Raw genomic sequence first — 17,464 nt, forward strand, 5'->3', positions numbered from 1 at the left:
ATGAACTAGATAGGCTCTGTAGGTTTGTTCTTAAGCTGAATTTGCATGTAAATTAGAACAGGTACATTTTTATGTGTAACTCCAGCCAAATGATTTTTAAACTTTGGATAGCATAGGGAAGGGTTATCATCCCTGTGGTGCTTGTTTTGCTGTCTGTGCCCCTGTTCAGAAGGTTTCACCTCACTTTCTGTCATTGTGACAATTGGCTTTTGAAAAATGTGGCTTGTTATAGAAACAAAGATTGTTGATAAAGCTTCAGTAGAGTCACCTTTTCCCTATGATAACAACTCTTCCAGAAGTGAATTTCTCTTCCGAGTAGTAGATTTCTCTCACTTCCTGCTGTCTCACCTTTGTAACTAGAAGTTGAATGTAAGTTGGACATTTGTAACTCAGGGACTACCTGTAGTGTCATGGCAAATACTTCCAACATTTCCTTCAGTGTCAAGCAGCCTAATAGTGATCCAGATTTTACAACAGAGTTTGACTATTTTTCATGTGATAACAATGTCGAGTAATGAGGCTGCTAGGATTGTATCCGTGGCATGAAAAAAAAAGTGTGATTGCTCACATTCTTATCTAGTTAATTACCTGACTTTGAAAAGAATGGGTGACAATTCTCCAGCCTCCCACCAACCGGCTGACCATTTGGGATATTATGAAGAAAATTAATATTCTCTTAGGAAAATGTTGGCATATCCTTTATAATATATTTTATGTCTTACTCTTTTAGCTTTTTGGATGAATATCGTCAACTGTATGAATTGCAGAGAAGAAGACTTGAAGCTCAGATTCAACAGTTAACCCATGAGAAAGAGCTATGGAGTAGTGCTGCATATGATTTGGCCCTTAAGGTAGCTGCTAAAAGAGGCATGGAATGCTCTTGCTGTTTGATAGTTCTACCAGCAGGTTCTGGGGCATTTATGTTGCCTTCGTTGTTTTCTCATTTAATAATTTGTCACATCACATATTTTTTAAATATATACAGTTAGTAGTAATTAATTTATCCCCTATGTAGATAACAAATTATTCTAGTTTGAGCATTTGAATAAATTGAGATCCAAGGCATCTAAGCCAACTATTTCAAGAAGGTTGTAATGGTATATTTATTTGTCCTATGACTTTGTTAATATGTCTTGTTTTTGGCAAAATAGACTCAAAATAAACTATTCAGAGTTCTGCACAATTTTTACCCTCTGAATATTCAGATAATATGTTCAGATTTTAAATTCTGTTGATGTGTTTTATGTTGTTTTATATTGTTAGAATGTTTTAATTTATGGATCTGTGTTTTTGACCTATGTTGTTGGGCTTGTCCCCATGTGAGCCGCCTCGAGTCCCTTCGGAGAGATGGAGGCGGGATACAAAAATAAAATTATTATTATTATTATTATTATTATTTTATTTTAAAAAGTAAAATTGTCTTAAGGTACTGAGAGGGGCTTTCGAAAACCACATCAAATTCTGAAAATTCAATTGATCTTCACAACCAAACCTTGCAGCCCGGCTTCATTATGCTGCACTCTGACTTATACTTTCTTGAGCATATCTAGCTGGAATTTTGAGCAAACATTTTGTCATCTCATGGATCTCACTTTATTTATGTCCCTTTAATGAACTTGTAATATTCCTTTTAAGGTGATTGAAAAGAATAAGCTGATCTTGGCCCGCAGAATGTATAGCAGTGAAAAAACATGGCATAAAGTCATGAGGCACATCATTATGCTTTTGGAATCACAGGTGGGACTTTCTTGAAATACCTATATTTTGTGTAATGGAAGAGTGTGTATAGTTTGTAATCATTATTGTGATATTTGAAACATCCAATCCAATTTTCTTATGACTTTCCCTTTTTTCCTTCTGATGTCCTAAGGACACTACTGATCTTTCAACTCTGCAGCAGCTGACACTGGAGTATCGAGAGCTCGTGGCAGAAATTGGCAAAAAAGTGGTCCAGACTGAAGAAACTTGCAGGGATAGGGCAAGAACTATTCAGAATGGTTTGACTGGATGGCTAAATTACTTCCAAAACCATGTTCTGTGAGTTTTCAGGAACGGTCAATTCATGTTGTGTTGCTTACTGCTCACATGAAAACTATGACAGTCCTTTGAGTTTTGAGTTTGCTGCTATATATTAATGTGGAATAATAATACTTGGCACTTATCCTGAATCTCTGCTATGACCAGAATTTCTATAGTTAGTGTGGCTTCCTGGCTTCTAAGGTGGGTTTTGCATTGTCAAAATTAGACATGGACTGTAGCTACATCAGTGTAGCTTGGGGGTTCTCAAACTTTTTCAAGCCCTTTTTGAAGCTTAAGTTTATTGTGGAGCCCCAAGAAGTGTTACGTTGTGTTGTGTTGTGTTGTGTTATATTATATTATATATAATGTATATACAGTATATAATGTAAGGGGCCGTGGTGGCATAGTGTGTTAAAGCGCTGAGCTGCTGAACTTGCGGACCAAAAGGTACCAGGTTCAAATCCCGGGAGCGTAATGAGCATCTGCTGTTAGCCCCAGCTCCTGCCAACCTAGCAGTTCGAAAACATGCAAATGTGAGTAGATCAATAGGTACTGCTCCGGCAGGAAGGTAACGGCGCTCCATGCAGTCATGCTGGCCACATGACCTTGGAGATGTCTATGGACAACGCCGGCTCTTTGGCTTAGAAATGGAGATGAGCACCAACCCCCAGAGTCGGTCACGACTGGACTTAACGTCAGGGGAAAACTTTACCTTTACCTATATATATAATGTGTGTGTGTGTGTACCATTGGCGAATGGAGAGTGTTTGTGTGAACTAATTCACAACATGCAAAAAAAAAAGGGAAACAAGGAACAATACAATATTTAAAATGAATAATTTTAAACAACATAAACTTTACAGTATTTCAGTGGAAGAACTCAGAGGCTATCCAGTCCAACACCTTTTTGCCATGCAGGAAAAGCACAATCAAAGCATTCCCAACAGATACCCACTCAGCCTTTGTAGTAGTTGTAATAATAATAATAATAATAATAATAATAATAATAATAATAATAATAATAATAATAGCAGAAACTCCAGGAGCCATCCAGTTCAACTCCCTTCTGCTTCTCAGGAAAAGCACAGTCAAAGCATCCCCCACAGATGGGCATCCAGTCTTTGTGGTAGTAGTAGTAGTAGTAGTAGTAGTAATAATAATAATAATAATAATAATAAATAATAATAGAAGGCGGGAAGCAGCATGGCACCACAGAGCCCTTCACCATCACCCCGGAGTCCCAAGAGCTACCCGGAGCACAGTTTGAGAACCCCTTCTGTAGCGACATCACCCATGCAGCCTACGTGTGTTAAGAATTGTCAAAGCAGAATATTCACACACACCATGAATAGATGTTATTGTTATCATTAAAGTATTTTTTAAATAACTGAAATACCCTTCATCCTCATGGATTCATCCATCATGCCATTATTTTCAGCTGTAGGGCTCAACTGTGAGAACGATGAAGTTTTCACAACATATGAATAGCTTTGCTTGAATTGTAGAGCAGCATAATATTCCATACTGGCCAGCCAGGTGTTTATGGGAAGGCCACATTTAAAATATGGATTCATTTGGAACATCCTGCTCTTGTTCCCTAACCCTCCTGCCTGGAATTCCTTGGTGAAGAGCACTGGGTTCATTCCCTCCCTTTTGATTTTCTGCAAACACGTGCAAGCCTTTTTTATTCAGGAAAGCATTTGCATTTTTTTAAATTTTCTTTTTGATACATCATAACAATTAACAATTAACTATTTTTGCCATACATAACTTATTTCAGTATACATTGTTCCAAAGGTAACTATTTCTTAAATGACATTTTAAACAGTTCTTAGAAATGTATCACCCTCCACCCCCACCCTCCCCCCATACCCCCCACCCCCCTGGAACAGCCCTTCAAAATTGTCAATACATCAGTTTAATCGTGTGGAACGCCTGGTTCAAGGTGCGGTATCTTTCGTCTCCGTCTATTTTGTCGATTAGAACAGTCCACTTCCTTAACCAGTCTTGATCTTTTAGGCTATTTGTATATATTTTTTTCTTTTGAATGATGAAATCGTTAATTATATATTCTGATATATAAGCCCACCAGGTTTCTACATCCCATTTTGTATCATCCCTCCATCCTCGGGTTATCGTGGCTTGTATTGCGGCTGTCATATATTTTAGAATCTCTGTCCAATTATTGTTATCTTCCCTTACCTTTACTGTGAGGGACATGTATCTAGCTTTGTCCCATATTAATTCTTTCCCTATTATTTCTTCCATTTTTTTCTATAGAAGTTCTGAATTTTTCTACAGTCCCACCACATGTGGGAAAATGTACCTATTTCCCCACAGTTATGCCAACACTTATTTGAAGTATTTCCCGTTATATGTGCTACTTGGAGAGGGGTTCTATACCATTTAGATATTATTTTCCTTTTATGTTTCTTTAATCCTTATATGCTTAATTTTATGAATATTGTCAATCCAAGTCCCAATTAATTTCTCAGTGAAGTTTTTTTCCTGTTTCCAATTATCTATAATGGTTATTTTTGTATTGTAAGTTAATGTGATTAGTACATCATACAATAGCCCAGTTATTCCTTTATCTATTTCTATTTTCCTTTTAATTATTCTATCCAGTGGGGTTTCAACTACTTCTCTTCTTTTCATGGCCTGGGCTTTACTGGACAGACCTAACCATGCTATCCAGTTCCCTTGACCACATTTATCTTTTATTTTATCCCACTTTAGTATTTCTCCTTTGGGATTCATGATGTCCCCAATCCTTTTGAAACCATTTTCCTTCAGTGCCCTAATTAGATTTGTGAATGTCTTGTCCTTATTTTCCAATGTTTCTAGTGGGAAAGGGTCAATTTTATTTATTTGTAATTTATTTTGCCATTTTTTCCAGATTAACAACATTGAAAAACAAGGGCCCGCTTTTAAATTCTTTAAGTCTTTTCTATCAATTCTCTCTCCCAATAATATTCCCCTTTGCCAATTATTTGCTTCCTTTTCTATTTGCACCCATTTTTTTGACCCTTCCAATTCGAATTCTAATAGCCTCGCTAACTGGCTTGCCTCGTAGTATATTCCCAACGAGGGAGCTCCCCAACCACCCATTTCTTGTTTACTATAGTATAAAAAGTTGGCAATTCTATTTTTGTTTCCTCCCACTACCCATTGTTTGATAGAGTTATCCCACTTCTTCAACAAATTGGTAGGAATATTCACCGGGAGGGTTTGGAACAAGAATAAAAATTTGGGCAAGATCTTCATCTTATAGATTTTTAGCCTTGTAGATATGTCTCGGAATTTCTTTCCCCATGTAATAATTTGTTTGCTTATATTTTTCCATAGGTGATTATAGTTTATTTGTATGATATTGTTGATGTTTTTTGGTATATCCACTCCTAGGTATTTCATCTTCTTTTTCCCCAATTTTACTCCCATAATGTTTTGAACCTTCTTGAGCTCTTCCCATGTTAAATTTTTGTGTAATATCTCTGATTTGCCTAAATTTATTGTGAGGCCTGAAGTTTTTCCAAAGTCTTTAACTGTTTTGACTAATGATTGTAGTGATTCCTCCACCTCCCCTAAAATTATCATAACATCATCAGCATATAAATTAATCTTAATGTCTTCCTTGCCCACCTTATAGCCTTTAATGACCGGGTTATTCCTTACTAAGTTTGCTTAAGGGTTCAATGGCTAATGAAAATAGGGCCGGGGAAAGGGGGCATCCTTGTTTAGTTCCTCTATTAATATTTATTTGTCTGGTTTGTGTCCCATTTACTGAGATAGTTGCTTTGTTTTCACTATATAGTTCTTTTATTACCTTGCACACTTCCCCCCCCCCCCATATTACATTCCTCGCAGAGTCTGTTCAAATATTTGTGATCTATTGAGTCGAATGCTTTGCAAAAGTCCAATTTTAATATAAGTACTTTAGATTTTTTTTCTGTGGCATGGTTCAAAATGTTCAAAATATTCCTTATAGGGTCCGCTAATTTCCTGTTTTTTACAAATCCGTATTGATCTTCGTTAATTATATCCGGTATTATATCTCTCAGTCTTTTTGCTAATATTTTAGTAAATATTTTGTAGTCCACATTGCTTAGGGATATTGGTCTATAAGAGTTAGGATCAGTTTCATCCTTATTTGGTTTTAGGATTGTGAGAATTTCCGAAAATTTCCAGGTATTTGGTACATTTTGTTTCTCCATTATTTCATTAAACAGTGTAACAAGGTTGGGGATAATATCGTCCTTAAATATTTTATAAAAGTTTGTTGTAAAGCCATCCGGCCCAGGTGATGAATTTATTTTTAGACTTTCTATTGTTTGTTCAATTTCTGTTTTAGTTATTGTACTATTTAGATTAGATTTTGCCTGTGAATTTATTATTTTTTCCAAGAGGCCTACTTGTTTGATTGACTCTTTACCTTCGTAAAGTTTTTCATAGTAATGAGCCATAATCTCCCTGATTTCCTCCTCTGTAGATCTCAAATGTCCTCTATCATCTTTCAACTTAAGTATTCTGTTTCTAGCTTGTTTTGATTTTAGGACTCTGGCCATTCTCTTCGAATTATTAATTGAATTGATTTGATAATCATTTTTAACCCATAAGTATTTTTTTGTGGTCTCTATTTTATCTAAATTCTCCAATTGCTTTTTTTTCTTTCCAGTTTGTCTTATTTTCTACTGTTGGATTTTTTTGAAATTGTAGGAATGCGTCCTCAGTCTCTAATCTTAATTTGTCAAATGTATGCTTTTCTTTCCTATTGATCCCTATTTCCAATGAGATGCAAGTGCCCCTTATGGTTGCTTTAAAAGCATCCCATAAAGTCTCTTCTTTTATTTGTGGTTGTCTATTAAATTGAAAAAATTCTTGAATCTGTTGTTTAATGACCTGTTTATCCTTTTCATTGAATGTTACCTTGGGGTTGAATATCCATTTCCTCGGTGGCTTCCTTACTGGGTTTCCGAATTTTAACAGGAGGGGAGCATGATCTCCTGGCCAGTCGTTCCCCACTTTAATCTCCTTTATTTGTCTTGAATTATTAATTCCAACTATGAAGTAGTCTATTGCAGTGAATTTTGTATGCCTATGGGAATAAAAGGTTGGGGTATTTGCCTCCACTCCCAATCTGTTATGCACTTCTATGAGGTTCCACTTTTTGAAATTGATTTTGCATTCAGGCTTACCTGGGTTCCTCCCTATTTTTTTTGTTTGTTTATATAGTTCCATGTTAAGATCTCCCCCTATTATTATATCTCCTTTTGCTTGTTTTTCAATTTTAGCACAATACTTTTGTATAAATCCTAGCTGATTTTTATTAGGGGCATAAATACTTACTATAGTGATTTCATTATTGTTTAACTTTCCCCTTATCATCACGAATCTTCCTTCCTTATCTACAATTTTTTTCTCTAACTCAAATCTATGTATATCCTTTATTAATATTGCCACTCCTCTAGACTTATTTGACCCCCGGGATTCATATTGTAGTTCCCATCTATTTAGATTTAACAGTTTTGTTCTATCCCATCCTTTGTGTGTTTCCTGAAGTAGGCATACATCAATGTGCTCTTCCAGTAACAACCTGGTAATTTTTTGCCTTTTAACCGGAGACGAAAGTCCATTCACATTAATCGACAGAACCTTTAATTCTTCCCCTATTGATCCGATTCTTACTTTTCCCTCTATTTCCCCAGGTCTGTTCCACTATTTTAGTCTTTTTTTAATCTGTTCCTAATCCCTGACCCAGCTTCCATAGCTTCCCCCCCTCTAGATCCATAGCCCCCCTTCTTGAAGCCGGGGCTGCTCGGAAGGACCTCCTCACACCCATCCAGAGTATCTTGAAGGCAGAGTCCCCTGCTGCAGCTTCCCTCTACCGTGTATTGCCCCTTACCCCGTATAATACCCACTTATTCTATACATTGTATATATTCCACTTATTCTATACATTGTATACATTCCACCCCATAACTTAAAACTCTATTCTTCCTTCTTCCTTATTATCAAGTTGCCAATCCCCTATTACGTCCCTTGAATTTGTCACAGCCTTCTTTTTCCTGCTCAATCTACTAAATAACAATACAGTTACTAACAATACAGTCTCTAGATTCTCATAATAATCATTATTTAGTGAGCATCTTAATTTAATACCCTTTAGCAATTCTTAGTTGCTGAGTACATTCTTCTGTGAAGTTAGTCAGACTTAAAATCTTTTTACAATATTTAACACTATCTTATATGTTCTAACATTTGTAACTATTAGCTTAGCATATATATATATAATATAAGATTGTTCAGACTCCATGTAGCATAATTCAGATCCACTATTTATAGTTTCTTCTTGTTCTGGGCCTGTACAAGGACACATGTTGTTTCACAGTTTTTTTTCCTTTAAAGCCCTTCTTTTTTTTAAAAAAAGTTCTGTCCTCAGTTGAGATTCAGCTCCTTCCTCGTCTTCCTCAGTTATTGTACCAGTCCCATCTTCTTCAGTTTCATCTGGGTGTATCTCGGGTGAAGGACAAGTTAACTTCAACTCCCTTAGCATTTTGATTCCCTCTTGTGGAGTTCTCGCCGTAATTTTTTTTCCCCCTTTGTAGATAACAATAGTTGCAGGGAAGGCCCAGGTGTACTTAATTTTCTCTGCTCTAAGTCTATCTGTGACAGCCTTGAAAGAAGCTCTTTCCTCTCTGGTTGATTTTGCCAAGTCCTGAAAAACTGTCACCTTGTTTCCATTGTATTTTAGGTCCTGGATCTTCCTTAGGGATTTGTAGACTTTCAGGCAGATGGACTCTCTGGCAAAAGCCATTATTACTGTCCTTGGTCTTTGCTTATTATGATTTTTATCTTTATCTGCATATGAAGGAATTCTATGTGCCCGTTCAATGTCATATTCTGTAGCTTGTACTCCAAATTCCTTCCACCATTCACTCAGGGATCCAATCAAGTCTTTATTACCTAAATATTCAGGGATTCCTGAGATAAGGATGTTTCTTCTTCTTAATCTATTCTCCAGATCCACTACTTTCTGATTCAAATAGTGCCCATCTCGTTCCAAGTCTTTGATTTTTGATTCATAACATGACTGGTTCTGAAGAATACTCTGTACCTGCTCTCTTGTGTCTTTAACCTCAATAGCAAGATGTTCCATTGAGCTTTGCAGCCCTTGAACCATTTCCATCAATTTATCCAGCTTGGAATCAGTGGAATTGAGGTTTTCTGAAGCCATTTCAAACTGCTTGCCCCTCGCAATCTTTTTTCTGTCCACTCGACTGCCAGATGGTCTTATCTCCAGCAGCTCCTGGTGGCAGACTTGCTTATCTCAGAAAGCGTTCGGGAGTTTTTATGGCTCTATAACTTTTATGGCTCTATAACTTGCAGATTTTGTGGCTCTATAACTTGCAGCTTTTATGGCTCTATAACTTGCAGATTTTGGCTGAAAAGTAAGCCAATTTGTTCTATAGTCTCTTAATTATATTTAAAGCCTTTTTCCAGCTCCTCGACCTTGGGTAAGATATATTTAACTCACTTTTTCACTGAGAAGCTTCGCAGCAGGACCGATCAGCAAGAATGCATACTCCGCCCCCCAGAAAGCATTTGCAATTTGCATAGCCCAACAACAAAAAAACTTGGTATCTTGGATTTTAGACCTGCTCCTGGGGTTATTTGTGGTGCTGAAAAGTGCATTGGATAGAATGCACCAGCTCTAGTTTCTTAGATATGGTTATCATGGTTTTCTTAGATATGGTTATCATGGGCCTGGCAGATGGCATATGTTCTACATCTCAAAAACTAGAGCTGATAGGAGGAAACAGATACCGTTTTTGTAATCAGCAGGTAAATATACCCAGAAGCAGGTCTAATATTTGTGTTTTGGCTGGTGTAATCAAGAGGTTGTTTTTAATCCTTTTCTGTTTTAGTAAGTCATCTTAATTGTTCTATTGGAGAGGGATTGACAGAGAATATTGGAGATAATAGTGATTGTCATAGTGATTGACATTCTTATCATATGTACATTTATTTACTTCTATTTTAAAATAATATATATTGATAGCCATTGCTAAATCTTGTGATAGTAAATTTTGTGGTTTAACTGAGTACTGTGTAAAGCAGGGGTCCTCAAACTTTTGAAGCAGAGGTCCGGTCCACAATCCTTCAGACTGCTGAGGGGCCGAATTATCATTTGAAAAAAAATGCGAACAAATTCCTATACACATTGCACATGTCTTATTTTTTGTAGTGCAAAACAGCAACAGCAACAATGAAAGAACAATACAATATTTTTAAACGAAAACAATTTTAACCAACATAAACCTATCAGGATTTCAATTGAAAGTGTGGGCCTGCTTCTGGCCAGTGAGATAGTCAAGTTAATTAGGATTGTTGTTGTGTACCTTCAAATCATTTCAGACTTTGGCCAAGCCTAAGTCTAAAATTAATTATTTATTTACTGCATTTATTTACTGCATTTATATCCCACCCTTCTCACCCGAAGGGGACTCAGAACAGCTGTATGTACAATATATAGCACAATATATATAGCATATCACAATATTAGCATTATATATTACTATGTTGAACTATACCACTATACTGTAATATTGTATGTAATATATAACATACAATATTGATAATATTATGTTATTATATTAATTAATTATATGTATATACAATATATTTTATTAAAACGGATATAAAAATATTATATTATAAAACTGAGGGCAGGGGCCAGGTAAATGACCTTGGAGGGCCGCATCCGGCCCCCGGGCCTTAGTTTGGGGACCTCTGGTGTAAAGAGTATTTTCTTTCATCTGTCCTGAGTCACCACCTGGAGCCCCCAGATGGCGTAGTGGACTAAGTGACTTGAAGGTTGGGTTGCTGACCTGAAAGCTGCCAGGTTCGAATCCCACCTGGGGAGAGTGTGGATGAGCTCCCTCTATCAGCTCCAGCTCCATGCGGGGACACGAGAGAAGCCTCCCACAAGGATGGTAAAAACATCAAAAAAAAACCATAGAATCATAGAATCATAGAATCATAGAATCATAGAATAGTAGAGTTGGAAGAGACCTCAAGGGCCATCTAGTCCAACCCCCCGCTAAGAAGCAGGAAATCGCATTCAAAGCACCCCCGACAGATGGCCATCCAGCCTCTGCTTAAAAGCCTCCAAAGAAGGAGCCTCCACCACAGCCCGGGGGAGAGAGTTCCACTGCCGAACAGCCCTCACAGTGAGGAAGTTCTTCCTGATGTTCAGGTGGAATCTCCTTTCCTGTACCAAAACCATCCGGGCGTCCCCTGGGCAACGTCCTTGCAGACGGCCAATTCTCTCACTCCAGAAGCAACTCCGGTTGCTCCTGACACGAAAAAAAAAGTCACCACCTCATTTACTCTTCATAGATAATCTAGGTTTCAAATACTATAGGAAGGTGAATGGTTGCCATAGGTGTTTGTAATTTCCTCCAGAAACAAATTTACACATAACTATTAAGATAGTTCAGATTCCCAACAATGTGCTCCTATACCCTCACCATAGCCTAGTACATTGTCCCTGCAAAATCTAGCAACATTCCATCAGACTATTGGAAGTGGTGGTGTTTTTGATAAAAAGCAGTTGGTGGGTTTTTTTTAATCATTCTATAAGTTTATTATATAGTCTCTTAGGTAAGATCTTAATAAGGAATAGATTTATTCACAGTTTAGATGTATCATGGTTAAATGTTTTGCTATGTAGTTCTACCTTCTCCTTGACTTTTTAGTGGAAAAGGAAATTACAATTCTGCAAAGGGAGCCTCTTTCCTGGATGAAGTCCTTGTGGATCTCAAAGCCTGGGAAAAGGTAAAATGTTTCTGCTCCATTTACAATGAACACTGTATTAATTATTATACTAGGTGATTGTAAGCGTCCATAGACAATAGATAGATTCCCTGGCTCATCATAACATAGGCAGCCTCCGAGTTACAAACATTCGACTTACAAACGGCTCATAGTTAAGAATGGAAATGAGACAACAGGAAGTGAGAGAAATCTACCGCTCAGAAAGGAAATTCACTCCTCCTGAAAGAGTTTTCATGGGAAAAGGTGTCTCCACTGGAGCTTTCTCACTAATTCTTATTTCCACAACAAGCCAGATTTTACAAAATCCAGTTATCACAGGGATGAATAATGAGGTGAAATCTTCTGAACAGGGGTACAGATGGCAATACAAACACCACAGGAATGTTAACTCCTCTCTATGCTATCCAAAGCTAATATATATATATTTTTGGCTGGTGTTACACTTAAAAATAATAATATAATAATAACTTCATTTTTGTACCCCACCATCTCCCTGAAGTGACTCTGGGTAGCTTACATATGGCACAAGGTGTCTAAAACAATACATAAAATAAACACACAGTGCAATACAGAATAAAACCAACAGCATATAAAACAACAATTTAAACTCAGAACGGCGGCCAATAACCTATGTTGTGGTGTGTTTAATCTCATGATATGGGAGTGCGATCGAGTGCAAGAATACTGGAGAATGATTGAAGGAGAAATTAATAGAATGCTAAATCTACAAATAGTAATAGTTAATAGAAATGTACTACATGCAAGGATAACAGAAGTGAAAAATATACAAAAAGAAAAAATGGTTGACAAATTAATAGCATGTGCACAAATTGTTTTAGTGAGGGGTTGGAAAGATGAAACAAAATGGTCTCTGACGAATTGGTATAAGTATATAGTTGATGTGTTAAATGTGGAAATAACAAATTGCAAATGGAATAATATAGATAAAATTGAACAGATTGCAATAATCAAGGGGATGTGGGAACCAGTTAAGAACTACAGTAGAGTCTCACTTATCCAAGCTAAACGGGCCGGCAGAAGTTTGGATAAGCGAATATCTTTGATAAAAAGGAGGGATTAAGGAAAAGCCTATTAAACATCAAATTAGGTAATGATTATACAAATTAAGCACCAAAACTTCATGTTATACAACAAATTTGACAGAAAAAGTAGTTCAATACACAATCATGTTATGTTGTAATTACAGTATTTACGAACTTAGCACCAAAATATCACAATATATTGAAAACATTGACTATTAAAATGGCTTGGATTATCCAGAGGCTTGGATAAGTGAGGCTTGGATTAGTGAGACTCTACTGTATTTAGAGAATGTACTAAGATGTGGAGTGGAAAAATTAAGATTGAGATTGATATTTCAAATGTAACTTCTGTAGTTTGTTGTATAAATTGCATGTACAAAGAGGGGGTAAGGTGGGAGTGGGATAAAACGACAACATAATAATTAAAAAATAACCTATGTTGACAACTGTTGTAAAACATGGCCAACTGTGAACAAGAACAAGGGAATGGGATAGTGCAAATTGTAGCTAAGAAAAATGGGCATGGGATGAAAATACAGTGCTGCATCATTAATTGTGGACCATTGGGGCTAGACATTCTCAAAGGCTTGTCTAAACATCCAAGTCTTCAATTCCCATCGGAAAATGTACCTGTTTCGACTTAAATACAAATTCAACTTAATACCAAACCTTCAGAACCTTCTTATTTGTAATTTAGGGACTGCCTGTACTATAATCCTGTATCATTTTTAGTGTACTTCAATGTTCTTTTTTTTCTTTTTTTTTAGAAAACTCAAAAGGCTCATGTAGAATTTCAAATAGTTTCCCATTCAATCCCTGATTGGATTGGATCTAATATATTTAATAATGCTACAACATCAGGCGTTCCAAGCTATACATGGTAAAAGATGCTGAGTTGCACTTTTGCTGATGTACTAGGCTAGCAGTCATTTCAACATTGCCCAGCAGTGGTGAGGGAGGACAGCCAAAATCAGAGCAATACATTTCTTTAGTGCCTTACTTCTTTTGTAGCTACTACAGCCATATACTTTTTTTCCTCTTGATGCTCCTGCAACATGGAACTACCTGTCTGTGTTAGTGGAGTTATGTACTACTGTGAGGCATAGCTGGGGCAGATTTATCATTGTTAAGATTGTATGTTTATGTTATGAGATTAGAGGAAGTATGATAAAAGATCACTTGTATCCATTAATAGATAGTTGGAAACTGTGAGTTTTTTCTTCCTGTTTTGTGTTTGTGTGTTTTCATTTTTAGTTCTTTGTAGTGTAGTTTAGTTTTTCGTAGTTGTATTTAGATTAGTTTTTTCTTTTTCTTTTGTAATATTTGTGTTTATACAATTCTCTTTGTATTTTATTTTATACTAGCTTGGGTACCCAGAGATGCCTGGGTTATTTGAAAAGGGCCTTTTTTGATTTTGGATGTGAGGTAATACCAGTTTGGTCATACGTTACACTATTTCTTTCCTGTTTTTTTAATATATAAATGCTCCCATTAGAAAATGCAATGGATGTGGGTGAACTATAATTCCCAAAATCATGGATCAATCTTTCTCAAACTCCCCCAGTATTCCCTGTTGGCCATGTTGGGTCTGTGTGCCAAATTTGGTCCCGATCTGTCAATTTCTGGGTTCATTGTTCTCTGAATACAGGTGAACTATAACTCTGATACCAAGGTCAATCACCCACAAAGCCTGCCAGTATTCACAGTTGGCCATGTTGGGTCTGTGTTCCAGGTTTGATCCAGATCCATCATTTGTGTGGTTCAGAGGGCTCATGGAATACAGGTGAATTATAACTCCCAGAGATAAAGGTCAATCACCTCCCAAGTCCACCAGTATTCTCAGTTGGCCATGTTGAATTTGTATGACAAGTTTGGTCCACATCCATCATCAAATGGGTTCAGTGTTCTCTGAATACATGTGAACTATTACTCTTGGATGTCAAGGTCAATCGCCCCCAAACTCCGCCAGTATGCAAAGTTGGCCATGTTGGGTCTGTGTGGCAAGTTAGTTCCAGGTCCATCATTGGTGGGGTTCAGACTGCTCTTAGACTGCAGGTGAACTATATATCCCAGTCCCTACAATTCCTATAAATCATGGTGAATTCTCCCCAAACCTGTGTCTTGTATGTTCAGTTGCTGATCAATTCCTCTGTTTGCTGTGTGTCATAGGAAAGGGTTAAGAGAGAGGCAGTGGGCGGAGTCATGCAAATGGAAAAAGAAAGGAACACTGAGATGTGCTCACTGTAACCTGCAATGTCCTGGGATGGAGTGACTTGGTTCTCAGCACTGGGAACTATAGCCTGTTTGTGGAGGCCGTCTGTGTAAGCAGACATCTGTGCCACATATACACATACAGATTTTCATTTTTATTATGTGTATAGATAGATTTTAAAACTTCTTTAGAAATGAAAAAAAATGACTCATTATCATGATGATAATGCTTGGTAAAGTTTAGATTTGCATTGAGCAGGGGATTAGGCTCATTCAAAGAAGCCATGTCTGTGAGTTTGCAAAACCTGAGCATAGCTGTTGATAACAGAGCAACTTGAGTTTTTCATTCTGTGAGTAGTAGAAAATGACTTGATGTGACTAACAACCACAATAGGGCACCGTCTGGGTCATCATAGTTATACCAATGTAGTGTAACATGCTTCTGGCCTAGAACTAGTTTCCGCACCTTGGATTCTAGGAAGTGTAGTACAGAAAATTAAATGTGCTCCAACTCTGTTCTGATTTTTACAGGATTCAGTATGATTACAACTTAAGGTATCAGTTGAATTCATGGGAAGTAATTGGGGAGTAGTTTATTCAAATCTTTTTCCTCACCCCTTTTAAACCAAATTTATCCCTGCTGCTCTGTTGCTAACTCATTTCTGTGAGAGGACATTTGCACTATGTAGCTTTTGTGTGGAAAAAGCAGCTTTGGAGAAAGGATAACAATGTATAATGGGCAGACATCCCACAGGGAAAAGATTGCATACATTAAAAAACGGTCCTGGGATTCTTAGGCTACTTGTGAGGGATGAACTGTAAGCATCAAGTCCTTGGCTAAGTGTTTAGGAGATTATAGTGTGTTTGTTTGTTTCAGACATTAACTGAGGAGTTGGCTTTGTATGGAGGGGAAATGTTTCTAGTGAGACAAGAACCCCTCAAAACAGCCACCAGTCTACAAAAACAATGGGTGGACTTGGGACTTGCTGTACTTGGCCGCCACAAAGATCTCCATGGCAAAATGCCTCATGAGTTGAACATTCTGGAAGAAATCAACAAAAAAGCCGACAAGCTCTCTGAAGAGTACCGTCGAAGGATGGGCGGGGAGAATGGTGAGAAATAGTTGGGCTTGTCCTAAAAGATTTCCTTGGGAAGAGGAAGAGTCTAGGACAGTGGTTCCCAAATGTATTTTGCCTGCCGCCCCCTTTCCAGAAAAAATATGACTCGGCGCCCCCTGGAAAGGGGGCATGGCTTAGAGGGGTGGGCGTGGCTCCTGCTCAAGGGGGCGGGGCTGAGCTTCTCCCCTAGACCAAGAAGCAGGGCTGAGAGGGGGAGGAGGAGGTGGGCAGGGCCACAAATGGGCGACCACGACTGGGCAGGGCTGAGCTTCTATCCCTGTCCTGCGGCGCCTGCCAGGACACGGGGTGGGGCTAGAGGAGGGGGTGGGGCCTCTTCCGAAGTGCGTGATGGGGCCGAACTTCTATACCCCGCCCCCCGTGTTCTAACAAGCGCCTCAGGGGAGGTATACAGAGGCTCAGCCCTGTCTTGCGCTCTTGGGAAGAGGCCCCGCCCCCACCACTAGCCTCGCCCTTTAGTCCTAAAAGCCCTCTCAGGAGGGGTATAGAGGCTCAGCCCTGTCTCGGGCTCTTTGAAGGAGGCCCCACCCCCTTCCCTAGCTCCGCCCTCTATGCCCCAACAAGTGCCTCAGGAGAGGTATAGATTCTCAGCCCTGTCTTGGGCTCTTGGGAAGAAGCCATGCCCACTCCTCTAGCTCCGCCCCTTGTGTCCTAACAGGTGCCTCAGGTGCTCAGCCCTGTCTCCGGCACTTGGGAAGAGGCCCCACCCCTCCTCTGGCCCTGCCCCCGTGTTCTAATAGGTGCCATCACCGCCCCCCTGGATCGCTCCAGCGCCCACCGGGGGTGGTGGCACCCACTTTGGGAATCACTGGTCTAGGAGAACAAATAAAAATAATTAAGCATGCAATTCTATGTAGTGTATAAGCAAGACCACTGTACATATGCAGTGGAAGTAAATAGTAGAGGCTTTTCAGGAACACTTTTGACAGCAAACGAGAATTCAATGTTGCATTTAACTCAGCTGGGATCTCTTACGCCTGAAAAGAAATTATCTAGTGATCAAAACAAAATAGGATGGAGAAATTCAGTTGCCTAATATGTGCTGTGAGCCCCCTGTGGCACAGTGAGTTAAACTGCTGAGCTGCTGAACTTGCTGACCGAAAGGTCGGTGGTTCGAATCCGGGGAGCAGGGTGAGCTCCCACTGTTAGCCCCAGCTTCTGCCAACCTAGTAGTTCAAAAACATGCAAATGTGAGTAGATCAATAGGTACTGTTCTGG

The 17,464-nt window shown here is 38.5% G+C and overlaps 1 protein-coding gene across 2 annotated transcripts in view; it reads left to right on the top strand.

Moving 5' to 3' along the window:
• The window catches only part of axdnd1 (axonemal dynein light chain domain containing 1), a 56,495-nt gene that overhangs the window by 20,711 nt on the left and 18,320 nt on the right, over positions 1–17,464 (top strand). For both annotated transcript variants that reach the window (XM_008117807.3, XM_008117809.3), the window contains 5 exons: positions 731–851; positions 1,636–1,737; positions 1,871–2,037; positions 11,778–11,856; positions 15,988–16,222. In XM_008117807.3, coding sequence (XP_008116014.1) covers positions 731–851; positions 1,636–1,737; positions 1,871–2,037; positions 11,778–11,856; positions 15,988–16,222 — 704 coding nt within the window. The remainder of the gene's footprint in view (positions 1–730; positions 852–1,635; positions 1,738–1,870; positions 2,038–11,777; positions 11,857–15,987; positions 16,223–17,464) is intronic.

This window comes from Anolis carolinensis, chromosome 4 (genome assembly GCF_035594765.1).
Source record: "Anolis carolinensis isolate JA03-04 chromosome 4, rAnoCar3.1.pri, whole genome shotgun sequence".
Taxonomy (NCBI): Eukaryota; Metazoa; Chordata; class Lepidosauria; order Squamata; family Dactyloidae; genus Anolis; species Anolis carolinensis.